The 24,263-nt window shown below is 39.0% G+C and overlaps 1 protein-coding gene across 1 annotated transcript in view; it reads left to right on the top strand.

The window, feature by feature from the left end:
• The window catches only part of plaa (phospholipase A2-activating protein), a 41,265-nt gene that overhangs the window by 2,796 nt on the left and 14,206 nt on the right, over positions 1–24,263 (top strand). Inside the window, exons 2-7 of the mRNA XM_080188695.1 lie at positions 4,428–4,621; positions 10,762–10,862; positions 11,217–11,337; positions 12,512–12,679; positions 14,703–14,838; positions 17,000–17,169. Of these exons, the coding sequence (XP_080044821.1) occupies positions 4,428–4,621; positions 10,762–10,862; positions 11,217–11,337; positions 12,512–12,679; positions 14,703–14,838; positions 17,000–17,169 (890 nt within the window). The remainder of the gene's footprint in view (positions 1–4,427; positions 4,622–10,761; positions 10,863–11,216; positions 11,338–12,511; positions 12,680–14,702; positions 14,839–16,999; positions 17,170–24,263) is intronic.

The raw sequence follows: 24,263 nt of genomic DNA, 5'->3' as shown, positions 1-24,263 counted from the left end.
GTAAAGAGTAAACTAAACAATCAAAAATCAGTTTTGATCCCACATTTGTGATAATACAGATTGTTTGCTAAGCTGTAATTAGATCGAGCACGTTTTTGGAGGGTCAAAACTTGTTAGGATTCCTGTTGGTAGTTATTCTGTGATCCACTGTTCAGAAATGTAGACGGGATGAGCCCATATTGACAGCTCTTACTTTCCTTTGCAAGTGTAATTTGGGTTTGGTGCTTTTCTTTAAAATCCTTGAATTGTGGTTCCTTAATATGCAATGATGTCAAGCAACACAATATTTAAATTCTTTCCTTATAGCCTTGCATTGTTTAACATCATTGCATATTTAAGCACAGTAGTCCTGTGAATTTTGTGAAATTATTAGCATTGTTGAGTTTACAAAGAAAAATGCTGCATTTAGCTTGTTTCTTTAGTTATTGTTGCTGCTGAATCCTACCTGCATATCCTGGACGCGGGGAATAAAAGCATAAAGTGCTGTATGTGAATCTGAAAAAGTTAGTATGCAGGTACAGTAAGTGGTTATGAAGGCAAATAGAATATTGTCATTTTATGCAAGAGGAATGTTGTGTAAAAGTAGGGATGTTTTGCTACAGTTGTACAGGGCATTGGTGAAACTACATATGAAGTGCTGTGTACAGTTTTGATCTCATTTAAGAAAGGATATAAATGAAAGGTTGGATAGGCTGGGCCTGTATCCATTGGAATTTACGTTACTGAAGCATGTAAAATCCTAAGTACGCTTACCTGGGTGGATGCTGAAAGTATGTTTTCCCTTGTGGAAAAGGGTAGAAATTAGAGACACAGTTCAAAAATTTAAGACGGAAATGAGAAAAAATTTTCCCTGTGAGAATTGTGAACCTTTGGAACTCTTTCCCAGAGAGCAGTGGAGGCAGGGTCATTTAATATTTTTAAGGTCCTTGGCTAACAAGGTAGTCAGGGTAGGTGGAATCTGGAGTCAGGCCATAATCAGATCAGTAATGACCTTATTGCATGGCGGAACAAGCTTGAGGGGGCAAATGGCCTGCTCCTCCTCTTAATTTGTATGCTAAAATGGGGAAGAGAAAAACATTGATATTTTCAGAGACATTCATCTTCATCCAAACAGCAGTTACTATATTTATTCAATCTCTAGCATTTAACTGTTTAAAAATCTGATGTGAGACAATTGAAATGGATTATGTTGGCATGAATGTAGTGAAGTGCATTAGGTTTCTGAGTATCTCTGTTCTATCCACCCTGTTGATTCACTTTCTAACATTAGAACTGCATTATTGTGGGTTTTTTTTAGAGGACTATAGCTGTCTCTGTAAATATGTTCCTGACTTGCTTGTCCTTTCACTAGTCTCCTCCATTGAACTATATGAAACACTCATGAAGATGGCCTTCATGTAACAGCCCAGTGAGAAGAGGTCTTTCTTGTCACTCTAGACCTGCAATTATTTTAATTGCCTTTCTCTTGTGATTTGCCAATCTAGGTAGAACGTTTTCTTATTGACTCAGTGCAAATGCCTGTGGCCTTCTGTACAAATGCTTTTAGCTTTATTGAGGATTTGAAATAGAGGATGTTGGGTAATGTGCATTTCCAATTAGTGTTTGCATCACCTCAGAACCCTGCCCTTAGTCTGGTTTCCAGTGAAGCCAAGTTTGTTTTTACAGCTGAGAGGTTGTATTTGTATTGTTATAGGAGAATTTTTGTTTTTAATTTGTTACATATTTTGCTCTTACCATCCTCCGTCAGGTTGTCTTTTCCTGCACTATATCAAACTTGCTTCCATAAGTCCAAAATGCTTAGAGTTAGTGGGAAGGGTTTAGATTTTTGGTACTTGCCCAAAACAAAATACTAGAGCACTGAGTACTGAATCACTTAAATTTATATTAACAACTGGAAGGGAAATTGTATTATCTTGCCTGACCTTGCAGCTCTTGTTTTAAATATTGGGAAGATTGAAGCAATTGTTTTCAGTTCCTGCTCCAAACTTTGATCCCTAATTCTCCAATTCCATTCCTTTGCTGCAACACCCTGAGATCAAACTTGCTTCTTTCCAATCTTGATGTCACATTTCATCCCAAAATGAGCTTCCAATCCCATATTTGTGCATTCATTAAAACTGCCTATTTCTTCCTCTGTAATGTTGTTCAACTGTCCCTGTCTCTGTTGATGAATACCTCACTTGTGTTTTTGTTTCATCGAGACGCGACTATTCCAATACCCCCTGGATGGTCTCCCACATTCTATATTCTAAACTTAAGATCATCCAAACTCTACTGCCTGTATTTTAACCCTCAGCAAGTCTTCTTTCTTTGTCACCCTTATGCTTGCTGACCTATCTTTGTTACCAGTCAAGCAAAGCTTTAACTTTAAAATTATCATCCTTATTTTCAATCCCACTGTGATCTCACCTCTCACTCTATCGATGATCTTTTCAAGCCCCACAACTCTGAGGTACTGTGATCGTCTAATTCTGGTCTCTTTAGTATCCCTGATTTTAATTCCCCCAACATTGATGGTTGAATCTAATCTTCAGGTGTCCTTGGCCCCAATCCCTGAACTACCTTGCTTACACGTTAGAGCCTCTCTATTTTGCTTTCCTTCTTTTAAAACATTCCTTAAAACCTATCTTTTTGTCCAGGCTTTTTAATATTTGACCTCATGTCTCCTTATGTGCCAAGGTATCATGTTTTGTTTTATAATGCTCCTATGAAGTGCCTTGATAGGTTTAGCTCAGTTAGCTGGACAACTGGTAAGTGATGCACAGCAATGCCAACAGCATGGGTTCAATTCCCAGCTGAGGTTAATCATGAGGCCTGCCTTCTCAATCTTGCCCCTCTCCTGAGGTGTGATCCTCAGGTTAACCTATCACCTGTCAGCTCTCCCACTCAAAGAGGAAAGCAGCCAAGAGTCATCTAAGACAATGGTGACATTACCTTTACCTTTTTATTAACTGTGAAGATGCTATATAAATATAAATTGTTGATGCAGTAATTTAGATAGAATTTGCCTTATCCCCAAAGTGTTTGCAGTTACCCCTTTGTGCAAATAGAGGCATGCTAATTATTAATCTTAATACCACCTATCATTGGTTCATTCAAAATGTCATAAAGACCTTAAACATGCCATAATTAGTTCACTCGTGTCCAACAGGTTTGTTGAGAAATCAACTTTGGCAATCTTCAGTTGTCTTTAATGGTGAATTAAAGGACTGCTTGCCATTTTCTGGAATGCAAAACATTGGGGATTTGGTTTGCAAAACAAAAGTGTAAATTAGATGGTTGAAGTGTGCAGTGAAACTAAAAATGACATAGGGGAACTTTTTTTATATTCACACATACAACTTTTTTTAATATTCACTCAGGACATTGGCATCACTGACTAGGCCAGCACTTTTTTTCTGCCCATCTCTAATTGCTCCTTTGAAAAGGTGATGGTGAGCCACCGCCTTGAATCGCTGCTGTCCATGTGGTGTAGGTACACCCATTAAACTGTTAGGAATATCTGCTTGGGCAAAGTATTGACAATTAGAACAACACCTTGGATTTGATTTGTTTAAAAATAAAATAGAAATAACAAGCATATATCCCCATTATAACAGAAATATCAGGATTTAAGTTCATGCTTTAATGATTAATCTGAAATAATAAGGCATGATCTTGGAAATTTAGAGGCCAATTTTTGTTTTACCAAATTGCAATTAAAAATAAGAATGGGATAGAATTCAGCACCTTGTCAAAGTTCATAAAATTTAGGATGAAGTTGTGCATCAAATTTCAAGCAGGTGCATGATTGCATAGAATTGATATAACAGCAAAATAATCTTGTAGACTGGAAAATTGAATGACCTACTCCTATTTCTTAAGATCTTTAAATCCTAGATTAGATGTCTGATCTTTTCTGAAAGTGCTGGTTTTAACCACATGATAGGTGAGGTACTACACAGATTAGAGAGGGGAAATCAGTCAGGCTGCCTTCAGTTTATGAAATGATTTCTAGCAATATAAGTTGTGTAATCCTTATTGGTCATTATGTTTTCTAAGCTGGTTCCCTCTTTCTAGAGGAGCATACCCACTGTATTCTAACCTGGACTTTATGTTGACCAATTTTTGTCTATATAACCCTAACTCCTGCACTATTTAGTGACAGTATACTCCACCTTTCAATGACCATAACAGGAAACAGTTCTATGTTGCAGGCGCTATCGCTGTCTTTTAGTAATTATTATTCATATTATAAATCTTGACATGTATGTTTTCCTTATTGAAGAAGTAAGGCTATCCAGACTGACAGACAGTAGGCCAACAACTTATATGATGAATATAGTAAAATTTTTTAGAAGGCTCTGTTTGATGCAATACTAATGTTTTACAGTTTGAAGCATTACCTCATTCTGGTGACAAAAGTTAACTGGATTGTTTCTATTTAGTCCAAACAGGGGTTTTACAGAGATGCACTGTATGAATGGACATTCAAATTTTGTGTCTTGTGTGTGCATCATAGCACCCAATGACACGTACCCTCGTGGACTGATTGTAACTGGAGGCAATGACCATAACATTTGTGTTTTCACTTTGGATAGCCCAGCACCTTTGTACATTCTAAAGGGACATAAAAATACAGGTAAGAATTCAGTATTCTATATATTGGTTTCCTAAATTGACTAACGCTAATTTGTAGTGACCCTTTAAAATGCAAGCATTAGGGTGAGATTTTACAGTTATCAAGCTGAAAGTTAGGATTATTTTTCACTAGAGCTGAGAAAGTTTAAGGAGTGACTTTATATAGAGTCAACAAGATTAAAAGTAATTATAATGGAATTGATAATGACGGATTGTTTACATTGGTAAGCAAAATGTTAATGAGAGGCCAGATTTAATCCAAGATGATTTGCCTCCAACAATCTCAACCTTGCGCTAGGTATGACTCCAAACAGTGGAGAGTTCTCCCCCTCTTCCCATTGACTTCAATTTTGTTATAACTTCTTGATGCTAAACTCTTGCCACGTACTGCCTTCATGTCAAGTGCAGTCCCTCTCACCTCACTTTGAGTTCGGCTCTTTCGAAAGAAATTCTACCAAAAACTTGTCAAACCAACATTTGCCAAATGTTTTTAAAAGGAAGATGGATAGTTGCTTGGAAAAAGAGGTGCTTTAAAACATATGCCACAGATTTAATTAGACAAAAGGCTTGTTACTGTATCATGTATCATATTAATTTCAGTTACATTGCCATTGCAGGTTATATTTAGTGAAATGCACTGAATTTTTATGAATAACATGCACTTTTTGGAAAATTGTATTTTATGTACACTTGGCAGTTAATATTGTTGAATTTTGATTATGCTTCATGGTGGAGCAATGTCGGTGGATAATGGAAATTGAGAGAAGAAAGATTTTGCTTTCACATCTCCATGATATTCCAAAGTGTTTTGTAATTAATTTTGAAACTTGGTCTCTGGCTGTCATACAAATGTACACAACCAATGTGCTCTCAACAATATTCCATTTGCAACAGTAAAGGTGAATGATCAGTTAACTAATTTTTGGTCATATTAACTGACACTGGGAGAACTTTCTGCTTTTCAGCAAAAGAGTATTGTGGGATCTTTCAGCAAACACTAGTAATATTGAATCTGAAAATTAAATCTATGACATTGTGGTGCTTAAAACTTCACTGAAGTGACAACCTAGTTTATGTGCTCCAGTCCTGGAATAGAGTCGTAGAATTCTACAGCACAGAAAAAGACTCTTCGACCTATAGTCGACCTATGGTGAAAGATACCAACTTAACTATGCCAATTTAATTTTCCAGCAGTTGGCCCATAGCCTTGGCATCACAAATGTCTATCTAAATACTTCTTAAATACTTCTAAATTTTCTTGAAAAGAAGTATCGGGATTTTAATGTCTACTGTTTTCTTATTTGAATCTGACTGACTTGTGGCTGAATATTAGAATATCTTGGAATTGAATTCTACCAAATACTGAATGTTTTGACTGGACCTAGAACATGTGCAAAATCAATTTAAAAACCTGCATTATGTTGCCTGCCGCACAGTCTGTTTTAACCCTTATACAGCGGACAAATAACTACGAGTACACGTCTTATTAGTACAAATAATATTTATTTAAACCCACACGATCAATAATCACCCACCCAACCAACAATAAGTTATCTTACAGAAAATACTAGAATTCAAGTCCAGTACAAGATCTTGACTTAACTTTGTGTGACTAGCAAGTACCCAAGCAGATATTGGCCTTTATCTGTGTGCTGGTCTTGGTAGTCGTCTGCGTAGTTTAGTCTGGCGTTCTGGCTGTGGTCTGTCTTCCTTCCTTCTCGGGTGTGGTGGCCCTCCTCTTGCTGGCGATGTTCACCATTGTTGTAGCTCGTTCATGGGGTCAGAGAGAGAGAGATGCCTGGTTGTGCAGCACCCTTTATACCCCATTTGGTTTCACGCCCTTTTTTAGCCATTGCCAATCAATCAATCAGGACTTGATCACCCTGATCGATAAGAGTCCAATCGGGTGCTACCACACCGATCTCTGGGTGTGTCCCCAGTGGCCATGTCTGTAGGTGTTGGAAGCACATATGTCACATACCTCCCTCCTAAATAAGGATTCACGGTGCCTTTATGCCTGGCACACAACCCAGTGTGACCAGAAAGTCTCTTTCATCCTGGAGATGGCCCATATCCTGTTTATTCACTCATCAGGGTTGCAGCCTGTTTGTCTGTGTCTTTAAACTGCAGCCTGTCGGTTTAGTTTCTTGCCCAATTGTCCCAGAGTGCTTTACAAAACACCATTTTAAATGGCCCGTTCGGCTACATCCCCCCCTTTGATCCGGAACGCAAAGCGTGATGGATCACAAACTCAAGACCGATATCTGTCAGGAATTCCGCAGTCACTCAACAGTCAAGCAAGGCCCACGTATTGACATACACAGTAATAATACGTTTCTACAACATATTCCAGAAGCTACAGGCAACAACACTCTACAAATACAAACAACCACATATTCTAAACCCCATTATTACAAAAAGCTAGTTACCCACAAATACAAACAATCAGATTTTCTAAACACCATTTTAGGTTCAGAGTTATGCACAGGACAATAATAAATCTTTGATAGAGATGCAAAAGGGAAATAACATTTAAATTTGGATTTTGGAGGCTCATGCACCCAAAAGTGCTGAAGAGGTAGGTTTAACTCTCCAAAGTATTTGTTATTTAAAAATGATCCAAATTTGCATAATAAACACATTTTGTCACGGTTACCATTTTAGACTTAAACTTCCACAGTCACAGTTTAAAATCAATCTCCTAGCATACACATGCCATGTTCTTTTTTGACCCAAAGTACAAGTTTACAAGTAATTCAAATGATTTTCTTCCAAGTTTAACAAATTATAGAGGAAACTCCTCAATCATTCTGTCTGCAATTTTATTTATGAATAACATGCTTTGCACAAATGGTTTATTTGTTCCCTTTTAAGCATTTTAACTCCTGTAACCCCAAATAACTAAATATTAGGAAAAATCCTGTCATCTGTTGTAAAGTCATTGACACTCTCCAGAGCCCTTAACTTTTCAGAAAAAATAACTCCCAACACATTAGTATTTACATACATTGAACCAAACAAACTTTACATGTGAACATGAGGATTACCACAGATAACACTTACTCAGTATAAGGAAGTCAAACAAACAGATATTACTTTGTAAAATTATCTCATGTTCAAATGGTTACATCATAAACTGTGAATATGTTTCAATGCATCCCTCTTTGAAACACAAAACCCATACAGACTCTTTTTTCATTACCCTTAATTTGTCAAAATTAAACTTATTTACCTCTTTAGAATTTAAGCAACTTCCCATTTATAAATTGGTTATTTTGTGCTCTCAATTTACTCTATCAATTAAATGTTGCAAACTGTAACACTTAAGCGTAACCAATCACTTTAGTTTGAAAGTTAACAATGAGAAAATCTGAATGAACCAAACTCTTCAAGTCTCTGTTTATCACAACCTAGTGATAACTATCTTGCTTGTCATTCACGAGCCATCTACTTAAAACAAAACTCCAAAGCTACATTTGGCTTGGAGCCAAATGAATTAATTTGGTCTCAACTGTCAAATTAAAAACAAAAATAAAAATAAGATTTACAACCTCCAATGTATAATTTTTAATTGCCAAATTAGGAACAGAAGATGGTGAAATCTCTACCGGTTTAAAAAAACCCAAGAAATAAAACATTGCAATGTGATGATGTCACGATTTCTTCAAGACAAAGGAAAGAGCACATGGTTCCCTCCAAGGTTTAAATCCTTAACAAAATTCAAACTCAGGATTATTCAAAATTCAAACTGGTTATTTCAAAGTTCAATTTATGTTCTTTTGATTTTGAAATTTAAATTTACTTTCCAAAAATTGTGTTCAAAGTAACATCCCACATATATACATATTATTTATGTTCTATACCTTTTAAGCACAATCATGGCCATTGATTATACTCAAAAAGCTAAGAAAATTCCAGAAATTTATTTCAATTTAATCCAATCCAATTTCCAATTTATATTTAAACTCTGTATCAAAACCACTTGTAAAATTACAATTAGGGAAAGAACATTAAAACATTAAATAAACAACAAAACAAAAACATTGATACAACCACTTTATCAAACAGACACACATGGAAGCTTCCAACATTCATTTCACATTACCTCTCATTCAAATCCAACATTTCAAACTGGGATGAAAATAAAACATCGAAAGAAAATAAAGGAAATAGATTAAGACAGTCGTCTTCATTCTTATTTCTTCCAAACTTAATTAAACTCAAAAACAGAAGTAAATTCAAGAAATCTTGTACTTAAATTTAACAGTTGTAACACTTTTTCAGTTCCTTTGAAGTTAAACCAAAGTGTAAAGCATTGTATTTATTGCCCACAATAAATACTCCACAAAACAAACAGACTTGTAACAACTCCTGTTATCGATCTAATACAACAACAAGCAACCAGACCACACAAACACACTGAAATACAAAAACTACTCAAATTATTAGCTCAACCTTAGATTTTCTCTAATCAATTTTCTGTTTTGCCAATTAATTTATAATATTTCCATAGTAAATTGAGAGAACATAGCTCCTCTTTCTCAAAATTCTGCAACACACACTGCAAACTCCCTCCTGTTTAAAAAAAACAAAGGACCACTTGGGTATATACAGTGCTAAGATTCTTTAAAACATTCATTCACTCCCAGTCAACATCTGATAATTCCATGCCTTTCTTACAACGAATAGTCACAGAATTCATCAGACCAGGGGAAAATTCTAAACTTACTGTGGGATCAGGTGCCTCTGGAAAAGGAGGTGGGAGTCCCCAGTCACTGCCACAACCCAATCCATAAACACCATCTCCCGCAGACTCAACTGTCCCAAACACAGACAACATCCTTATTTGTATCGACAACTGAGATTTTAATTGATTAATCTCCTGCTGGAACTTGGAGTAATCAGAACTTGGATTCTTTCACTCACTTGATATGCTTTAAACTGACTCGTAGACAATATATTTACCTCATTGTTTTGTTCCTGCTTATCTACTTTTCCACAAAATTACTTATTTTCTTCTCTTAACTTCTCAACTAACTCTCGTAATTTCTGACTCTTTTAACTTAATTTTCCCTGACTTCTCACTCTGTAACTCTTCTAAACTAATAATCATAATAACTTTACTCAGTTTCAATAAACATTTTCTTTATCTCTGTTTCTCTCATTAAAACATCTCTTACTCACGGATCCCAGATCCAAAAACTCACTATAGTATTCTACCCGTTTCTCTAGGCATCGTCCCAGGAGAACAAGAAGTGACTGAAAGGGTACAGTGCCTGCTAATTTACCAATCAGCCCCTCTAAGTCAGTTAGTATCAAGGGTATGATGAACACCCCCTCTCGACTCCAGAGTTAGGTTTGAGCCTTGCCTCATGGTCGACAATAGAGTTCACTCTTCCCCTTGACTAGCCTTACTTCAAAATCTGCCCTAGGGATTCCAGTCCCATCTCAGTATTAGCACAAGATTCTGGCCATAGGGGCCACTCTTTCTTCGTAATATGTTCTCTGATTCATTTCCCCCATATGGGACACTTCTCTGTCTCTATACTGTTTCCTGCCATTCTATATTTAACAACAAGGAATAGGGAGGTGATCAGACTGCAGGTACGGCTTTACGCTGTGTTCCGGTCCTAATCCCTCTGGGTTCTAATACAAACCTACAGAGTTTACCTTATCCTCCTTGTTAGTAACAATACATGCACAATAAACACTTTCCCAAAAGCAGTTATTTGTCCAATAAGGAGTTTATCCCTGTCGGCTCTAAGTTTTAAATAACCATTCAATTTAGAGTCTGCGGGGTTCGATATCGGAGCAACAAAGTTACTATTTATCGATGCCCCACGTTGGGCCCCACTGTTGCCTGCCTGCCTGTCTGTTTATCCCGATGATGAGTCCGATGAGAGAGATTGTAGGTCGCATCTCTGTCGTCCATCGCTGTCCTGAGGTGATCAATGTAATTTCTGCTATTATCACATCCAATATTTGATGTATATACATGCATTTAAAGTGTCCATGCCCCAACAATTGTGTATAGATAGCTTATTCAGAACTAAATCCAACCTGTGCCTCATCTTTCATTATTTATTTAAATAATCCAGGTTCCACACTACACAATTTTTCATGCATTTTTCTTTCTTCTAGTCTGTAGTCTATCTTCTGGAAAATTTGGGACGTTACTTAGTGGATCTTGGGACACAACCTCTAAAGTCTGGCTAAATGAGAAATGTTTGATGACTTTACAGGTATATCTTACTTTCTAAAGTAAAAGTTTATTTATTAGTCACAAGTAAGCTCACATTAACACTGCAATGAAGTTACTGTGAAATTCCTCTAGTCGCCACATCCCTGTGCCTGTTCAGATCAATGCACCTAACCAGCATGTCTCTCAGACTGTGGGAGGAAACCCACACAGACACTGGGAGAATGTACAAACTCCACACAGACAGTGACCCAAGCCAGGAATTGAACCCAGGTCCCTGGTGCTGTGATGCAGCAGTGCTAACTACTGTATCAGCAAGCTGCCCATATCCCTTTAATAAAAATGGTTAAGTACATTCTTTTGCTGTGCAATTATTTTGAACATGTTTTGCTTTTAGGGTCACACAGCAGCAGTGTGGGCAGTAAAAATACTACCTGAACAAGGTTTCATGCTGACAGGTTCTGCTGACAAGACGATTAAGATGTGGAAAGCAGGTCGATGTGAGCGTACTTTTACGGGTATGTCTGTTTATCTTGGACAGATGCAACTCATAGTTTCAAGCATATTTGCTGTTGAAATAAAGTGAATTTTACTAAATGTCTCTGAATTCTAAAATCATGAAAAATGACCGCTGATCTTTAAAATAATTTATCTCTGTTAAAAGATAAGCCTTTTATATCACCTCAGCAAGAAAGCCTTTAAAACCTTAACTAAATTTTAATGTGCTTTTCTATAAATCTTTTTAAAGAAAGGAGAAACATTGGGTAAATGCACTGCACTTTTGGACCATACAACAGGCTTTCTGCTAAATTAATTGATAGGTATACAGTCCCAACATAATCTGATTTCGAATTGAAGCTAGACAACACAGTTGAAATGGAGTATGCATAAAAATGTTTCTGAAACTGTGTGCCCAAGTATATTTGCAACTTTACTAAACCAGTCTCTCAATTGGATTATGGATTTCTTCCATAAAAATATATTTTCCATTTATTTAAGATTATCAATGTCAAATGTCCAACATAAATTAATGTTCCAAGTGGGTAAAACAAAATTAATCTATCAAAATTAGACTGATGAATTATTAGCACAGTGTTCATAGAACAATAGAATCTATACAGTGCAGAAAAAGGCCATTCACCCCATCGGGTTTGCACTCTCTCTTAAACAGCATCCCACCCAGGCCCATCCCTCCACCCTATCTCTGCAACCCCACACATTTATCATGGTAATCCACTTAATTTGCATATTTTTGGACACTAAGGGGCAACTTTGCATGACTAATCCAAGATAGTCATGAAAAATTAAATGGTGAATTCAGAGGAACTTCCTTAACTCGGGTAATGATGAGAACGTGGAACTCACTGCCACATTGTGATAGAGTTGATGCATTTAACAGAACTTAGAGAAACAACTGAGCATGAATGAAATGGACGAGGATGGTTGGAAGGAGACTTGAATGGGCATCAATGCCTTCATGGAGTAGCTGGCTCAAATGGCTTGTTTTACCACTGTCTCTTTTATGGTATATGACATAATTGCATGCAAAACCCACTCTTAATTATCATTCCGAAAGAATTTACTGTTTTTAACTTTGGGTTCCTGTTCATGTTTTTAGAAAGACTTTTCTGTGACAGTTGATGGAGAGCATTTCTCAGTTATGTTTTTTATATTAACTTTGACCTTTTTTAGGTCATAACGACTGTGTTAGAGGACTGGCCATTTTGAATGAATTAGAGTTCCTGTCTTGCAGTAACGATGCCACCATTCGCCGATGGCAAATCTCTGGGCAATGTTTGCACATTTATTATGGACATACAAATTATATCTATTGCTTATCAGTCTTCCCAAATGGAGAAGGTAAGTTTTTGTTTTAAAAGTAACTCCACAGCTGCTCTCATTTAGGGTGCATTTAAATTTAACTGGCCAGACTGCAAGAGTTTGCAGGATTGAATTATATATTTGGAGCAATTTGTTAGCAATTAAATGGTAGGTCTGACCAGTTGAATTTGTGCCAAGATTTGTTGTGCTCTTTAGATGCTTTATTCTCAGGAGCTAAAAGTTCAAATGCAATTTTCTGCCTAATAGTATTCATCTGTCTAATATGTGCACTTGTATCCATCTTGAATCCAATCAAATAATGTAGGTAATGTTACTTTTGGACAAATTGGAGACTGTTTGGAACTAGTGTTCTTACAGCAAGGGAGCGAAAGTGTGCAGCACTTCAAGATTGCTTTGCATCAATAGGAGAGCTCAACTCTGGAGGTAGAGGTTAGAATCACTACTGCTCTGCAGTAGCACGAAGCAGGTGCCATGGCCACACTGGGGGGATTGTGGACACCTTTGAAGCCGCTGGGTGTTAGGGGCATGGAAGGGCAATGCCAGGCTGGCTATGCCCATCTGGCATCTTAGCATTGATCATCTGGCACCCTGTCAATGCCCAGTTGGGCACCATAAGTGTGCCAGAGCAGTGCCATGGGGGTGCGGCTATGATGGGGGAGGCTTATGTAAGGAGGGTAGTTCTGCAGGGGGGATCTCTGCAGGTGGGTTGGAGATCCTGGTTTGCTAGCAGATTGCACCCACCCGGACTCATAGCTCCCAGATGTCAGGGAAAACTGACGATTGCCAGAAGATTGCAGTGCTGAATTTGTCCGAAAGGCCGACGTGGAGGACTCACGTTTTCACACTGTTATGACACTTTGAATATTTAGGGAGAAAATTACGCCCATGGTTTGTTTTTTGAATCTACTTCATCATTTAATAAGATTATAGTAAATTTCCAAACCTCGACTCTGCTTTCCTGATCAATCCTTACATCCTTTGATTCATATTGATCTTAAAATTGAATGTATACAATGATTGAGCATCTACAGCCCTCTTGGATGGAGAATTCCAGAGATTCAGAACCCTCTCAGTGAAAAGGTTTCTTTTCTTAAAGTTTGTTTTAGTGTCGTAAGCAGGCTTACCCTAACTATGACTGTAACATTACATTCTGTACTCTCTTGTTTCCTTCTCTATGAACAGTATGTCTGTCTGTATAGCGCAAATAACAATACTTTTCACTATGTTAATACATGTCACAATAACAAATCAAATCAAATACATCACTGCACTGAAGTTACTGCAAAAATTCCCTAGCCACTACACTCCAGCATCTATTTGGGTACACTGAGGGAGAATTTAGCATGGTCAGTGCACCTAACCAGCACATCTTTCAGACTGTGGGTGGAAACTGGAGTACCCAGAGGAAACCCATGCGGGTATGGGGAAAACATGCAGACTCTGCACAGACCTAAGCTGGGATTGAATCTGGGTCCCTGGCACTGTGGGGTGGCAGTGCTAATAACTATGCTATCGATCTCAGTCCAAAGTGGCCAACATCATACTCTGGGACTACACCCTTTAGTTCTACAGCCTTCTAGTCTCTACCCCCTCAATTTTTTTTATACTCAATGAAATCACCTCTTTTTCTTAACTTTAAAAACATAGGTCGATTCTACTCAATCTCTCCTCATAAGACAGCCCTTTCATCCTCAGAAACCTTTGTTGCAGCCTTGTAAGACAAATTTATTCCTCCTTGGGTATTGAGACCATAACAGTATACAGTATTACAGATGTGATCTCACCAAAGCGGTAAACATTAACTGCCTTATTTTGTGAAATACACCAGGAATGCCTCATTATTTTAGTACTACTGGGAATTAACTTCACAGCAGACCAGCTAACCAAATCTTGGTCTGTCATTTTCACTTCATGAAGTAGAACGTTTTCAGCTTAAAATATGTTCTCTTAGATCTTTCGGCAGTGAAAGCAATTTTTAAATTTTTTTTATGAATACTTTTCTCCAATTGTGATTTTGAATTGGTCTCTTTCTTCCCTTCAGATTTTGTTACTACAGGGGAGGATCGGTCTTTAAGAATTTGGAAGGATGGAGAATGTTCTCAAACCATCAGGTTGCCAGCTCAATCTATCTGGTCCTGCTGTGTATTGGATAATGGTGATGTTGTTGTGGGTTCAAGGTAAATTTACTGTACAACTATAAAATCTTATTATTTATAACTATTGTAAAACTCAGTCCTTCAAAGCTTCTTTCAATAGAATGTTGATAAATTCCAAAATTGGTCTGCTCAAGTTTTTAGGGCCTAGAATCTATCTTCTCTGTTTCTTGCTGCTTTTCTCTATCCCAACTCCCTGTCTTTATTGTTGTTGGTTTCCATCGTGAACAATACTTTAAGACTTAATTTCTTCAGACAGCAAAAGTATAGGGCTGACAATGTTAGATTTCTATCTGCTGTTGAATATTTTGGAATATTCAGGTGGTTGCAAATTAATTAAATTGAAAACTTTTTGTATTGGAAGTTCTTGTCAATATTTGAACCTAAACTCTTTAAACCCTTTTACTATTTCAGTTGTGTTTTTACTGGATTGGAGAATAATTGTAGCTTTTTTTTTACATCTTCCCTACTCTTCCTTCTACAAAATAGACTTTTTATATTTTGTATTTTTTCTTTTCGTATGACTGATTTGTTGGCTTTTACTTAAAGAGCATTTTACTTCATAACTGAGGCCAGATGCATTTTAAATCCATTTTGACAAAACTACTCAGCCCCATTACTTAATCTAATACGTTTCTGTGCATAAAAATAAGCTGTCCAAAGTAGCAATCCAGATTATTAATTAGACTTCAAGAGTGTGCAAGTTCAACTTGTCTTTTTCTGATCCTGCACACCTGTTTTTTGTCCTAATGCTTTGTATTCCGTATAGTTTTTTTGTCCTAATGTTTCATAATTTCTGATCTCCTTAAACCTTTCACATTTCCATGCTGTCCAATACATCACTATTTTGTGTTGTAACATGTTAAGATTTGGACTTCCCCTATCACTTTTCTATTTTGAGTTTATGGAAATAAAAAGCCATTCCCATAAGTAGCCCACATCTCCAGATTACACAAATCTGAATGTTATGCATGTAATGCGTTGGATCACATCACACAAATCACAATTACACCAACTGTGATGTAGTGCACTAGCAACCATGTGGGATGGCTACCACACTGTCTTGTCAATTTTGGAAGGTAGTAAATGCTGGTAAGGTAGCCCCATACATTCAGACCAGAACTTAGATTTATTAACAAGGTAGAAACAATAAGACCCAACAAAATACTAATGACTGCAGATGCTTAAAAAATAATCAGTTGAAAACATTTCCAGAACACATTTCTGCACTTCTGATTATCTGTAAGACTTTTGTTTAGGTATAAAGCCTTTATGAAGTCTAATTCCTAAGACAGCCTTTGACATTCAAGCACCTGTTTCAGGAAATGGACTAGATTCTTTTTTAAATTTAGATTGTTTTCTTTAAAGATCTGAGCTTTGTGAAAAATTTTTATTTGATACAGAAGTAATGTTTTAAGCTGAAATTTTAAGATGGGCAGACATAGCTCGGTTGGACAACTGGTTAGGGATAGAGTGATACGAACAGTGTGGGTTCAATTCTCATACCAGCTGAGGTTATTCATGAAGCTTTGCCTTTTCAGCCTGAGTTGTGATGATCTTTAGGTTAAATCACCACCAGTCATCAGGGACTGTGACTGGCGACTTTTAATGCTAGGCAGTTAGATTTGTGTGCATAACTTTTCCCAGGTTTTGCAATTACATTTATCAGCCATCCAATTATATCTGATTTACTTTCAAGCTGAGTTTAGATGATTTCATATCTGTATCCTAAATAGCTCAAGCCCCACATACTCAGCACTCCTGTTTTGTTTAGCTGCATTGGCTCCCAGTCTAGCAGTGCCTCAGATTTAAAGCTCTTCCTTTTGTTCAAACTGATCTGGCCTTGCCCCTCTTTACCTTTGTAATCTCTTACAGCCATACAACCCTCAAATTTATGCACTGCTAAAATCTTAGCTTCCTGTGCATTCCTGAATTGCTTTGATTTGCCATTTAGCCACAGAATACCTCCCCAAACCTAGTTAGCTTTCTCTCTCTGCCTTTAAAGTCTATCTCTGTGACTTGGTCACTTGATGTAAAACCTCAGATCGGTGTCAAATTTTGTATAGCTCCATGCATCGTTCTTTTGAGTAGGTTTGAGACATTTTACTACATTTTAAAGCACTATATAAATGCAAACTTTTGTTTCAGAAAACTTGTGTTGCTTATACTTTTTTTTCTACTGCAGTGATGGCATAATAAGAGTGTTCACTGAGGCTGAAGAGCGGATGGCCACTGCGGAAGAGATCCAAACTTTTGAGAATGAATTATCCAGTGCAACTATTGACCCTAAAACAGGAGATTTAGGAGATATAAATATTAATGAACTTCCAGGAAGAGAACATCTTGATGAGCCTGGTATATGATGTAATTTCTCTTCAACACAGCTAAGAATGGTTTTGCACTAAACTGAAATATAAGTTTAGCAGCACCCCTGCTTATTTACAAAATGGAAAGATTATTATTTGACTTGCATCAAATGCAAATCATTTGTTTTTATTTGGAATAGTTTGGAGCTGATAAAGTATATTTATCCCATATTGATTGATAAGTTAAACCTGACAATTTGATAACATATCTTTTACAGATCATGACTGATTTACGTATTTCCAGTGTTTTCTGTTTTGAAGTACAGCATTTGCAATTTTTTTCCTTATGCGAATTTATCCTCTTGATACCAGGGAATGATTTAACAACAACAAAATGTGACTATTTACTTCTAATTTGCAACTCTCCATATGTGCAGCACAGTGATTACCACTGTTTCCTCATCCAAATCCAGTCTTGAGTGACTGGAGTTTGTACATTTTCCCTGTGTCTGTGTGTATTTCCCTGGGCGCTCCAAAGATTTGCAGGTTAGGTGGATTGGCTATGGTAAATGTGCAGGGTTACGGGGATAGGGTGGCAGAGGGGGCGTGGGTAAGATAGTCTGTCAGTCGTTGCAGATTTGATGAGCCAAATAGAATCCCTACAGCGCAGGATGCAATGATTCTAAAGGGAAATGCATGTATATTACCTTTTAACCAATTTATTTGGAATTCGCTGATGAAGTTACATGTGCTGTAGATAAAGAAGAACTAGTCGATTTACTGTTCTTGGATTTCCAGAATGCAGTTAACAAGGTGCCACATCGAAGGTTGTTGCAGGAAAACAAAATCTTAGGTGTAGGGGATAATACAAAAGCATGGATAGAAGATTAGGTAGCTAACAAGAAATAAAGTAGACATAAATGAGTCTTTATCTGGTTGGCAGTATGTAATGAGTGGAGTTCCACAGGAATCAGTGCTGGGCCTAACCTTTTACAATTTAGATAAATGACATGGATCAGCAGACTGGAGGAACGGTTGATAAACTTGCTGATTACACAAATAGATAGGCAAATAAGTTGTAAAGACATCAACAGGCTACAAAGGAACATAGCTGGGTGAGTGGGCAAAGATTTAGCAAATGGCGTATGATGTGAGAAAATGTGAATGTCAATTTTGACAGGAAGAATTAAAACTAAGCATATATAAATGGTCAGAGATTGCAGAGCTCTTGAAATTTAAAGGAGTCTGGATGTCCTAGTGCACGAAACACAAGGCCAATATACAATTACAGCAAGTAATTAGGAAAGCTAATGGAATGTTATCATTTGCTGTGACGGAAATTAAACATAAAAGCAGGGATGTTATGCTTCAGTTGTATTGGCCTAATGAGACCTCATCTGAAGTACTGTGTACTGTATTGTTCTCCTTATTTAAGAAAGGATGTAAATGCATTCAAAACAGTTCAGAAGCTTTACTTGGTTAATACCAGGTAAGAGTGGGTTGTCTTATGAAGAAAGCTTGGACAGATTGGGCTTGTATCCATTGGAGTTTTGAATGGTAAGAGGAGACTTGATGTGGGTGTGGAAAGAATGTTTTATTTTGTGGATGAATCAAAACTAGGGATCATTGTTGAAAAATAAGGGGTCACCCATTTAGACAAAGATGTGGAAAATTGTTTTCTCTGAGGGTATTGAGTTTTTGAAACTCCGTTCCTGAAAAGGTAGCAGTAGTAGAGTCTTTGAATATTTTTAAGGTAAAGGCAGATGCATTCTTGATCAGCAAGGGTGAAGGGTTATCCGGCAGGTGGGAGGTTATAATCAGATCAGACATGATCTTATTGAATGGCGGAGCAGTCTCAAAGGCCTACACCTCCTAATTCATATGTTTACATGATTGTTAACTTCATGTTACATGGAGTTGGGCAATATTGATAGTAATCTGTCAGAATCGTTGCAGATTTGATAGGCCAAATAGAATGCTGAATAGAGGTAATATTCCCTCAATATCTGGGTATGATGAATAATCATGTGATTGGGTGAAATCATTGCAGTGTACTAAGTTCATAATTGCTGCTAAGTAATCCCACTGGCTTTGAAAAGCAATTTTATATTTGTGGAATATTAAATTTCTCCATTAGGATAAGACTTTTTAATTAACCTTTTTAAAGTTTGCTTATCTTTATTTATGTTGATCCTGTTCCAATTATATTCATTTACTTTGTAATCTTTGCTGATGACACCAAAATTGGTGGAAAGGCAAATTGTGCAGAGGGTGGGGAGAGTCTACAGAAGGATCTAGATAGGCTGGGCGAATGGGCCAGGAAATGGCAAATGGAATTTAATGTTGGCAAGTGTGAGGTGGTCCGCTTTGGTAGGAAGAATGGTAGGAAGGATTATTACTTACATGGAGAAAAACTGCATCAGGCGACGGTGCAGAGGGACCTCGGGGTCCTTGTGCATGAGTCGCAAAAACCCGGCTTGCAGGTGCAGCAGATGGTCAGGAAGGCGAATGGGATGCTGGCCTTCATCGCGAGGGGGATTGAATATAAAAGTAGGGAGGTCTTGCTGCGGCTGTATAGGGCATTGGTGAGGCCGCAGCTGGAGTACTGTGTGCAGTTTTGGGCGCTGTACTTACGCAAGGATATTTTGGCCTTGGAGGGAGTACAGAGGAGGTTTACTAGGCTGATGCCGGAGTTGAGGGGGTTGAGCTATGAGGAGAGGCTGAATAAACTAGGCTTGTACTCGTTAGAGTTTAGAAGAATGAGGGGAGATCTCATTGAGACGTATAAGATGATGAATGGGATGGATAGGATAGGGGTGGAGAGACTCTTCCCGCTCAGAAAGGATAGTAGGACTAGGGGGCACAGCCTCAAGATAAAGGGGGGGCGGTTTAGAACGGAGTTGAGGAGGAACTTCTTCACTCAAAGGGTGGTGAATCTCTGGAATTCTCTGCCCGTTGAAGTGGTGGAGGCTGCCTCGCTAAATATTTTTAAGACGCGGGTTGATGGGTTTTTGATAAGCGAGGGGATTAAGGGTTATGGGGAGAGGGCGGGAATGTGGAGCTGAGCCAAGTCAGATCAGCCATGATCTTATTGAATGGCGGGGCAGGCTCGAAGGGCTAGTTGGCCTACTCCTGCTCCTATTTCTTATGTTCTTATGTAATCTGATTTTTTTTTTCTTTCAATTCAAAGTGAAGCAAAAGATGTTAACTTTCTGGCTTTGTTTCTGTGAGAATATTTCAGTGTGAATGGCTGCTTGTCTGTTGCCTTTCAGCACTGTCCTTTACTTCATGGAGATACCCTAGATTTAAACAAGCGTGAGAGACAGAGAAGGAACCAAGTTTGAATCCCTTTAAGAACATAAGAAATAGGAGCAGGAGTAGGCCATCTAGCCCTTCGAGCCTGCCCCGCCATTCAATAAGATCATGGCTGATCTGTCGTGGCTCAGTTCCACTTTCCCGCTTTCTCCCCATAACCCTTAATCCCCTCTCCTATCAAAAACCCATCAACCCGCGTCTTAAAAATATTTAGCAAGGCAGCCTCCACCACTTCAACGGGCAGAGGATTCCAGAGATTCACCACCCTTTGAGTGAAGAAGTTCCTCCTCAACTCCGTTCTAAACCGCCCCCCTTCTTTCTTGAGGCTGTGCCCCCTAGTCCTACTGTCTTTTTTGAGCGGGAAGAGTCTCTCCACCTCTATCCTATCCATCCCATTCATCATCTTATACGTCTCAATGAGATCTCCCCTCATTCTTCTAAACTCTAACGAGTACAAGCCCAGTTTATTCAGCCTCTCCTCATGGCTCAACCCCCTCAACTCCGGTATCAGCCTAGTAAACCTCCTCTGCACTCCCTCCAAGGCCAAAATATCTTTGCGCAGGTGCGGCGCCCAAAACTGCACACAGTACTCCAGCTGCGGCCTCACCAATGCCCTATACAGCTGCAGCAAGACCTCCCTACTTTTATATTCAATCCCCCTCGCCATGAAGGCCAGCATCCCATTTGCCTTCCTGACCACCTGCTGCACCTGCAAGCTGGGTTTTTGCGACTCATGCACAAGGACCCCGAGGTCCCTCTGCACCGTCGCCTGCTGCAGTTTTTCGCCCCGTAAGTAATAGTCCTTCCTACCATTCTTCCTACCAAAGTGGACCACCTCACACTTGCCAACATTAAATTCCATTTGCCATTTCCTGGCCCATTCGCCCAGCCTATCTAGATCCTTCTGCAGACTCTCCATACCCTCCGCACAATTTGCCGTTCCCCCAATCTTGGTGTCATCAGCAAATTTCGACACCCTACACTCGGTTCCGTCCTCCAGATCATCTATATAAATGGTAAAAAGCTGAGGCCCCAGCACCGACCCCTGGGGCACTCCACTAGTCACCATCCGCCAATCCGAATAGCACCCGTTGACCCCCACTCTCTGCAACCAATCCTCTATCCACGCTAACACCCTACCCCCAACTCCATGTCCCTCGACCTTCTGCAATAACCTCTTGTGAGGTACTTTGTCAAACGCCTTCTGAAAATCTAGAAATACCACATCCACCGGCTCTCCTCTATCCACCGCCCTAGACGCATCCTCATAGAACTCCAGTAAATTTGTCAGACACGACTTCCCTTTAATGAAACCGTGCTGCGTCTGCTCTATCAAGCAATTCCCTTCAAGATGCCTCGCAATTTCCTCCTTAATGACAGATTCTAACATTTTACCTACCACAGACGTTAAACTAACCGGCCTATAATTCCCCGCCTTTTGCCTGGCACCCTTCTTAAACAACTCTTAGGTCTCTTTGGTTGGGAGGCGGAGGAGAAGAGGGGGGCTGGGCATAAGAAGTAGGTTCCTCTTTTTGTCCCTCAACCTATTGGAAGCATTATCACCACTCCTAGTTTCCCCCTCATCGGACTCTTCTAATGTGGCCCTGCCAGAACCCCTCAATCACCTCCCATCTGGGTCCAGTGACTATCATTGCTGAAGACCAGGTGCAATTTCAACAATGGCCAAGTTACTTTGAATTTTTATGGGATCTACACCCAGGCAATTTCTGCTGCTCTTGTACCCCAATCTGTACATTGACTAGTGTTTTGCAGAGATCATGAAGATATATATTAGGGAGTTGGAAGAAATTCAGTAGTCTGTTAAACTTGTTGTGTAATGAATGTGTGTTGGAGCATAAGGGGATTTTTGAAATTAGTTTTTTTAAATCAAATCAGTGGCAGATTGTGGAGCTATATTGTATTGCATTCTCATCACTTACCAAATTTCATGACTGATTTCCTGAGCACTGCAGCTGATGGATTGGGAGAAAAAGTCCTTAGTTTCATGGTTCAAACATATGCAGCACCCTGACTGTTACAGCTTGCAACTAAACGAAGCCCAGCTGCTTAGAATCATAGAATCCTGTCAGTGCAGAAGGAGGCCATTTGGCTCATTGAGTCTGCACCAACCACAATCCCACCCAGACTCCACACAGACAGTGGCCCGAGGCTGGAATTGAATCTGGGTCCCTGGTGCTGTGAGGCAGCAGTGCTAACCATTGTCCTGTCCCTCTCCCCTCCATCCTGAGTGCACCGCTTAATTTACTTTATTGTCACAAGTAGGCTTATATTAACACTGTCATGACGTTACTGTGAACATAAGAAATAGGAGCAGGAGTAGGCCATCTAGCCCTTCGAGCCTGCCCCGCCATTCAATAAGATCATGGCTGATCTGTCGTGGCTCAGTTCCGCTTTCCCGCCCTCTCCCCATAACCCTTAATCCCCTCTCTTATCAAAAACCCATCAACCCGCGTCTTAAAAATATTTAGCAAGGTAGCCTCCACCACTTCAACGGGCAGAGAATTCCAGAGATTCACCACCCTTTGAGTGAAGAAGTTCCTCCTCAACTCCGTTCTAAACCGCCCCCCCTTTATCTTGAGGCTGTGCCCCCTAGTCCTACTGTCTTTTTTGAGCGGGAAGAGTCTCTCCACCTCTATCCTATCCATCCCATTCATCATCTTATACGTCTCAATGAGATCTCCCCTCATTCTTCTAAACTAACGAGTACAAGCCCAGTTTATTCAGCCTCTCCTCATAGCTCAACCCCCTCAACTCCGGTATCAGCCTAGTAAACCTCCTCCGCACTCCCTCCAAGGCCAAAATATCTTTGCGCAGGTGCGGCGCCCAAAACTGCACACAGTACTCCAGCTGCGGCCTCACCAATGCCCTATACAGCCGCAGCAAGACCTCCCTACTTTTATATTCAATCCCCCTCGCTATGTGAAAATCCCCTAATCGCCACACTCTGGCCTCTGTTCGGGTACACTGAGGGAGAATTTAGCATGGGCAATGCACCTAACCGGCACGTCTCTCAGACTGTGGGAGGAAACCAGAGCACCTGGAAGAAATTCATGCAGTCACGAAGAACATGCAAACTCCATACAGACAGTGATCCAAGCCGGGAATTGAAATCAGGTCCCTGGCGCTGTGAGACAGCAGTGCTAATCATTGTGCCGCTGTACAATGAAAATTACCTCAAAACTCCAAAATCCTGAGAGAAATAAACTGGTGGCAAAAGAGAGAGGGAGATAGAGAAACACAAACTGGACTGACAAAGAGAAAAAAAAGACACAAAGTGGGAAAGAGGGAGAAAACGAGTGGAAGAGAGGGAAATGAAATGGGAAGAGTGGGTGAGGGAGTGCAACGCAAATATAAAGTGGGAGAGACATGACAAAGGTATAATGGTTGGAGAGACCAGAAGGGTAGCAATAGAAGGAGCGGGAAAAAAAACAAAGGAAACCCAAACCGGAGTGAGATGGAATTCATGTCAGCCTGTTATATGTGTTTTTTATTACAAAAGTTGAATGGTTATGGTGCTTCTCACTGAAGACTCCACCTTGTCTCCCTGAAGCTGAGCTTTGTAGGCAGAGTGTGAGAGTCAAGTATTTGAAGTAGGTTTATTACTTCTATAATTTGTCATAAAAATACTATTTATTTCCATCAATAATTCTGATGGTATTAACTTGTTATTTTCATTATGATTGAAACTATAGAAATGTTACAAAAGCAATTTTTATTTAAACTATATCTTTCTATTATGTGTTATTTGTCTGATAGTGAAATAAGCAAGTTAATAAAACAAAGGTAATATTTCATTCAGAGCTTGGT

The sequence above is a fragment of the Carcharhinus amblyrhynchos genome, chromosome 5 (genome assembly GCF_965287045.1).
Source record: "Carcharhinus amblyrhynchos chromosome 5, sCarAmb.v2.hapA, whole genome shotgun sequence".
NCBI lineage: Eukaryota > Metazoa > Chordata > Chondrichthyes > Carcharhiniformes > Carcharhinidae > Carcharhinus > Carcharhinus amblyrhynchos.
Note: the sequence above shows the minus strand (reverse complement) of the source record. Positions and strands in the feature narration are given on the sequence as shown.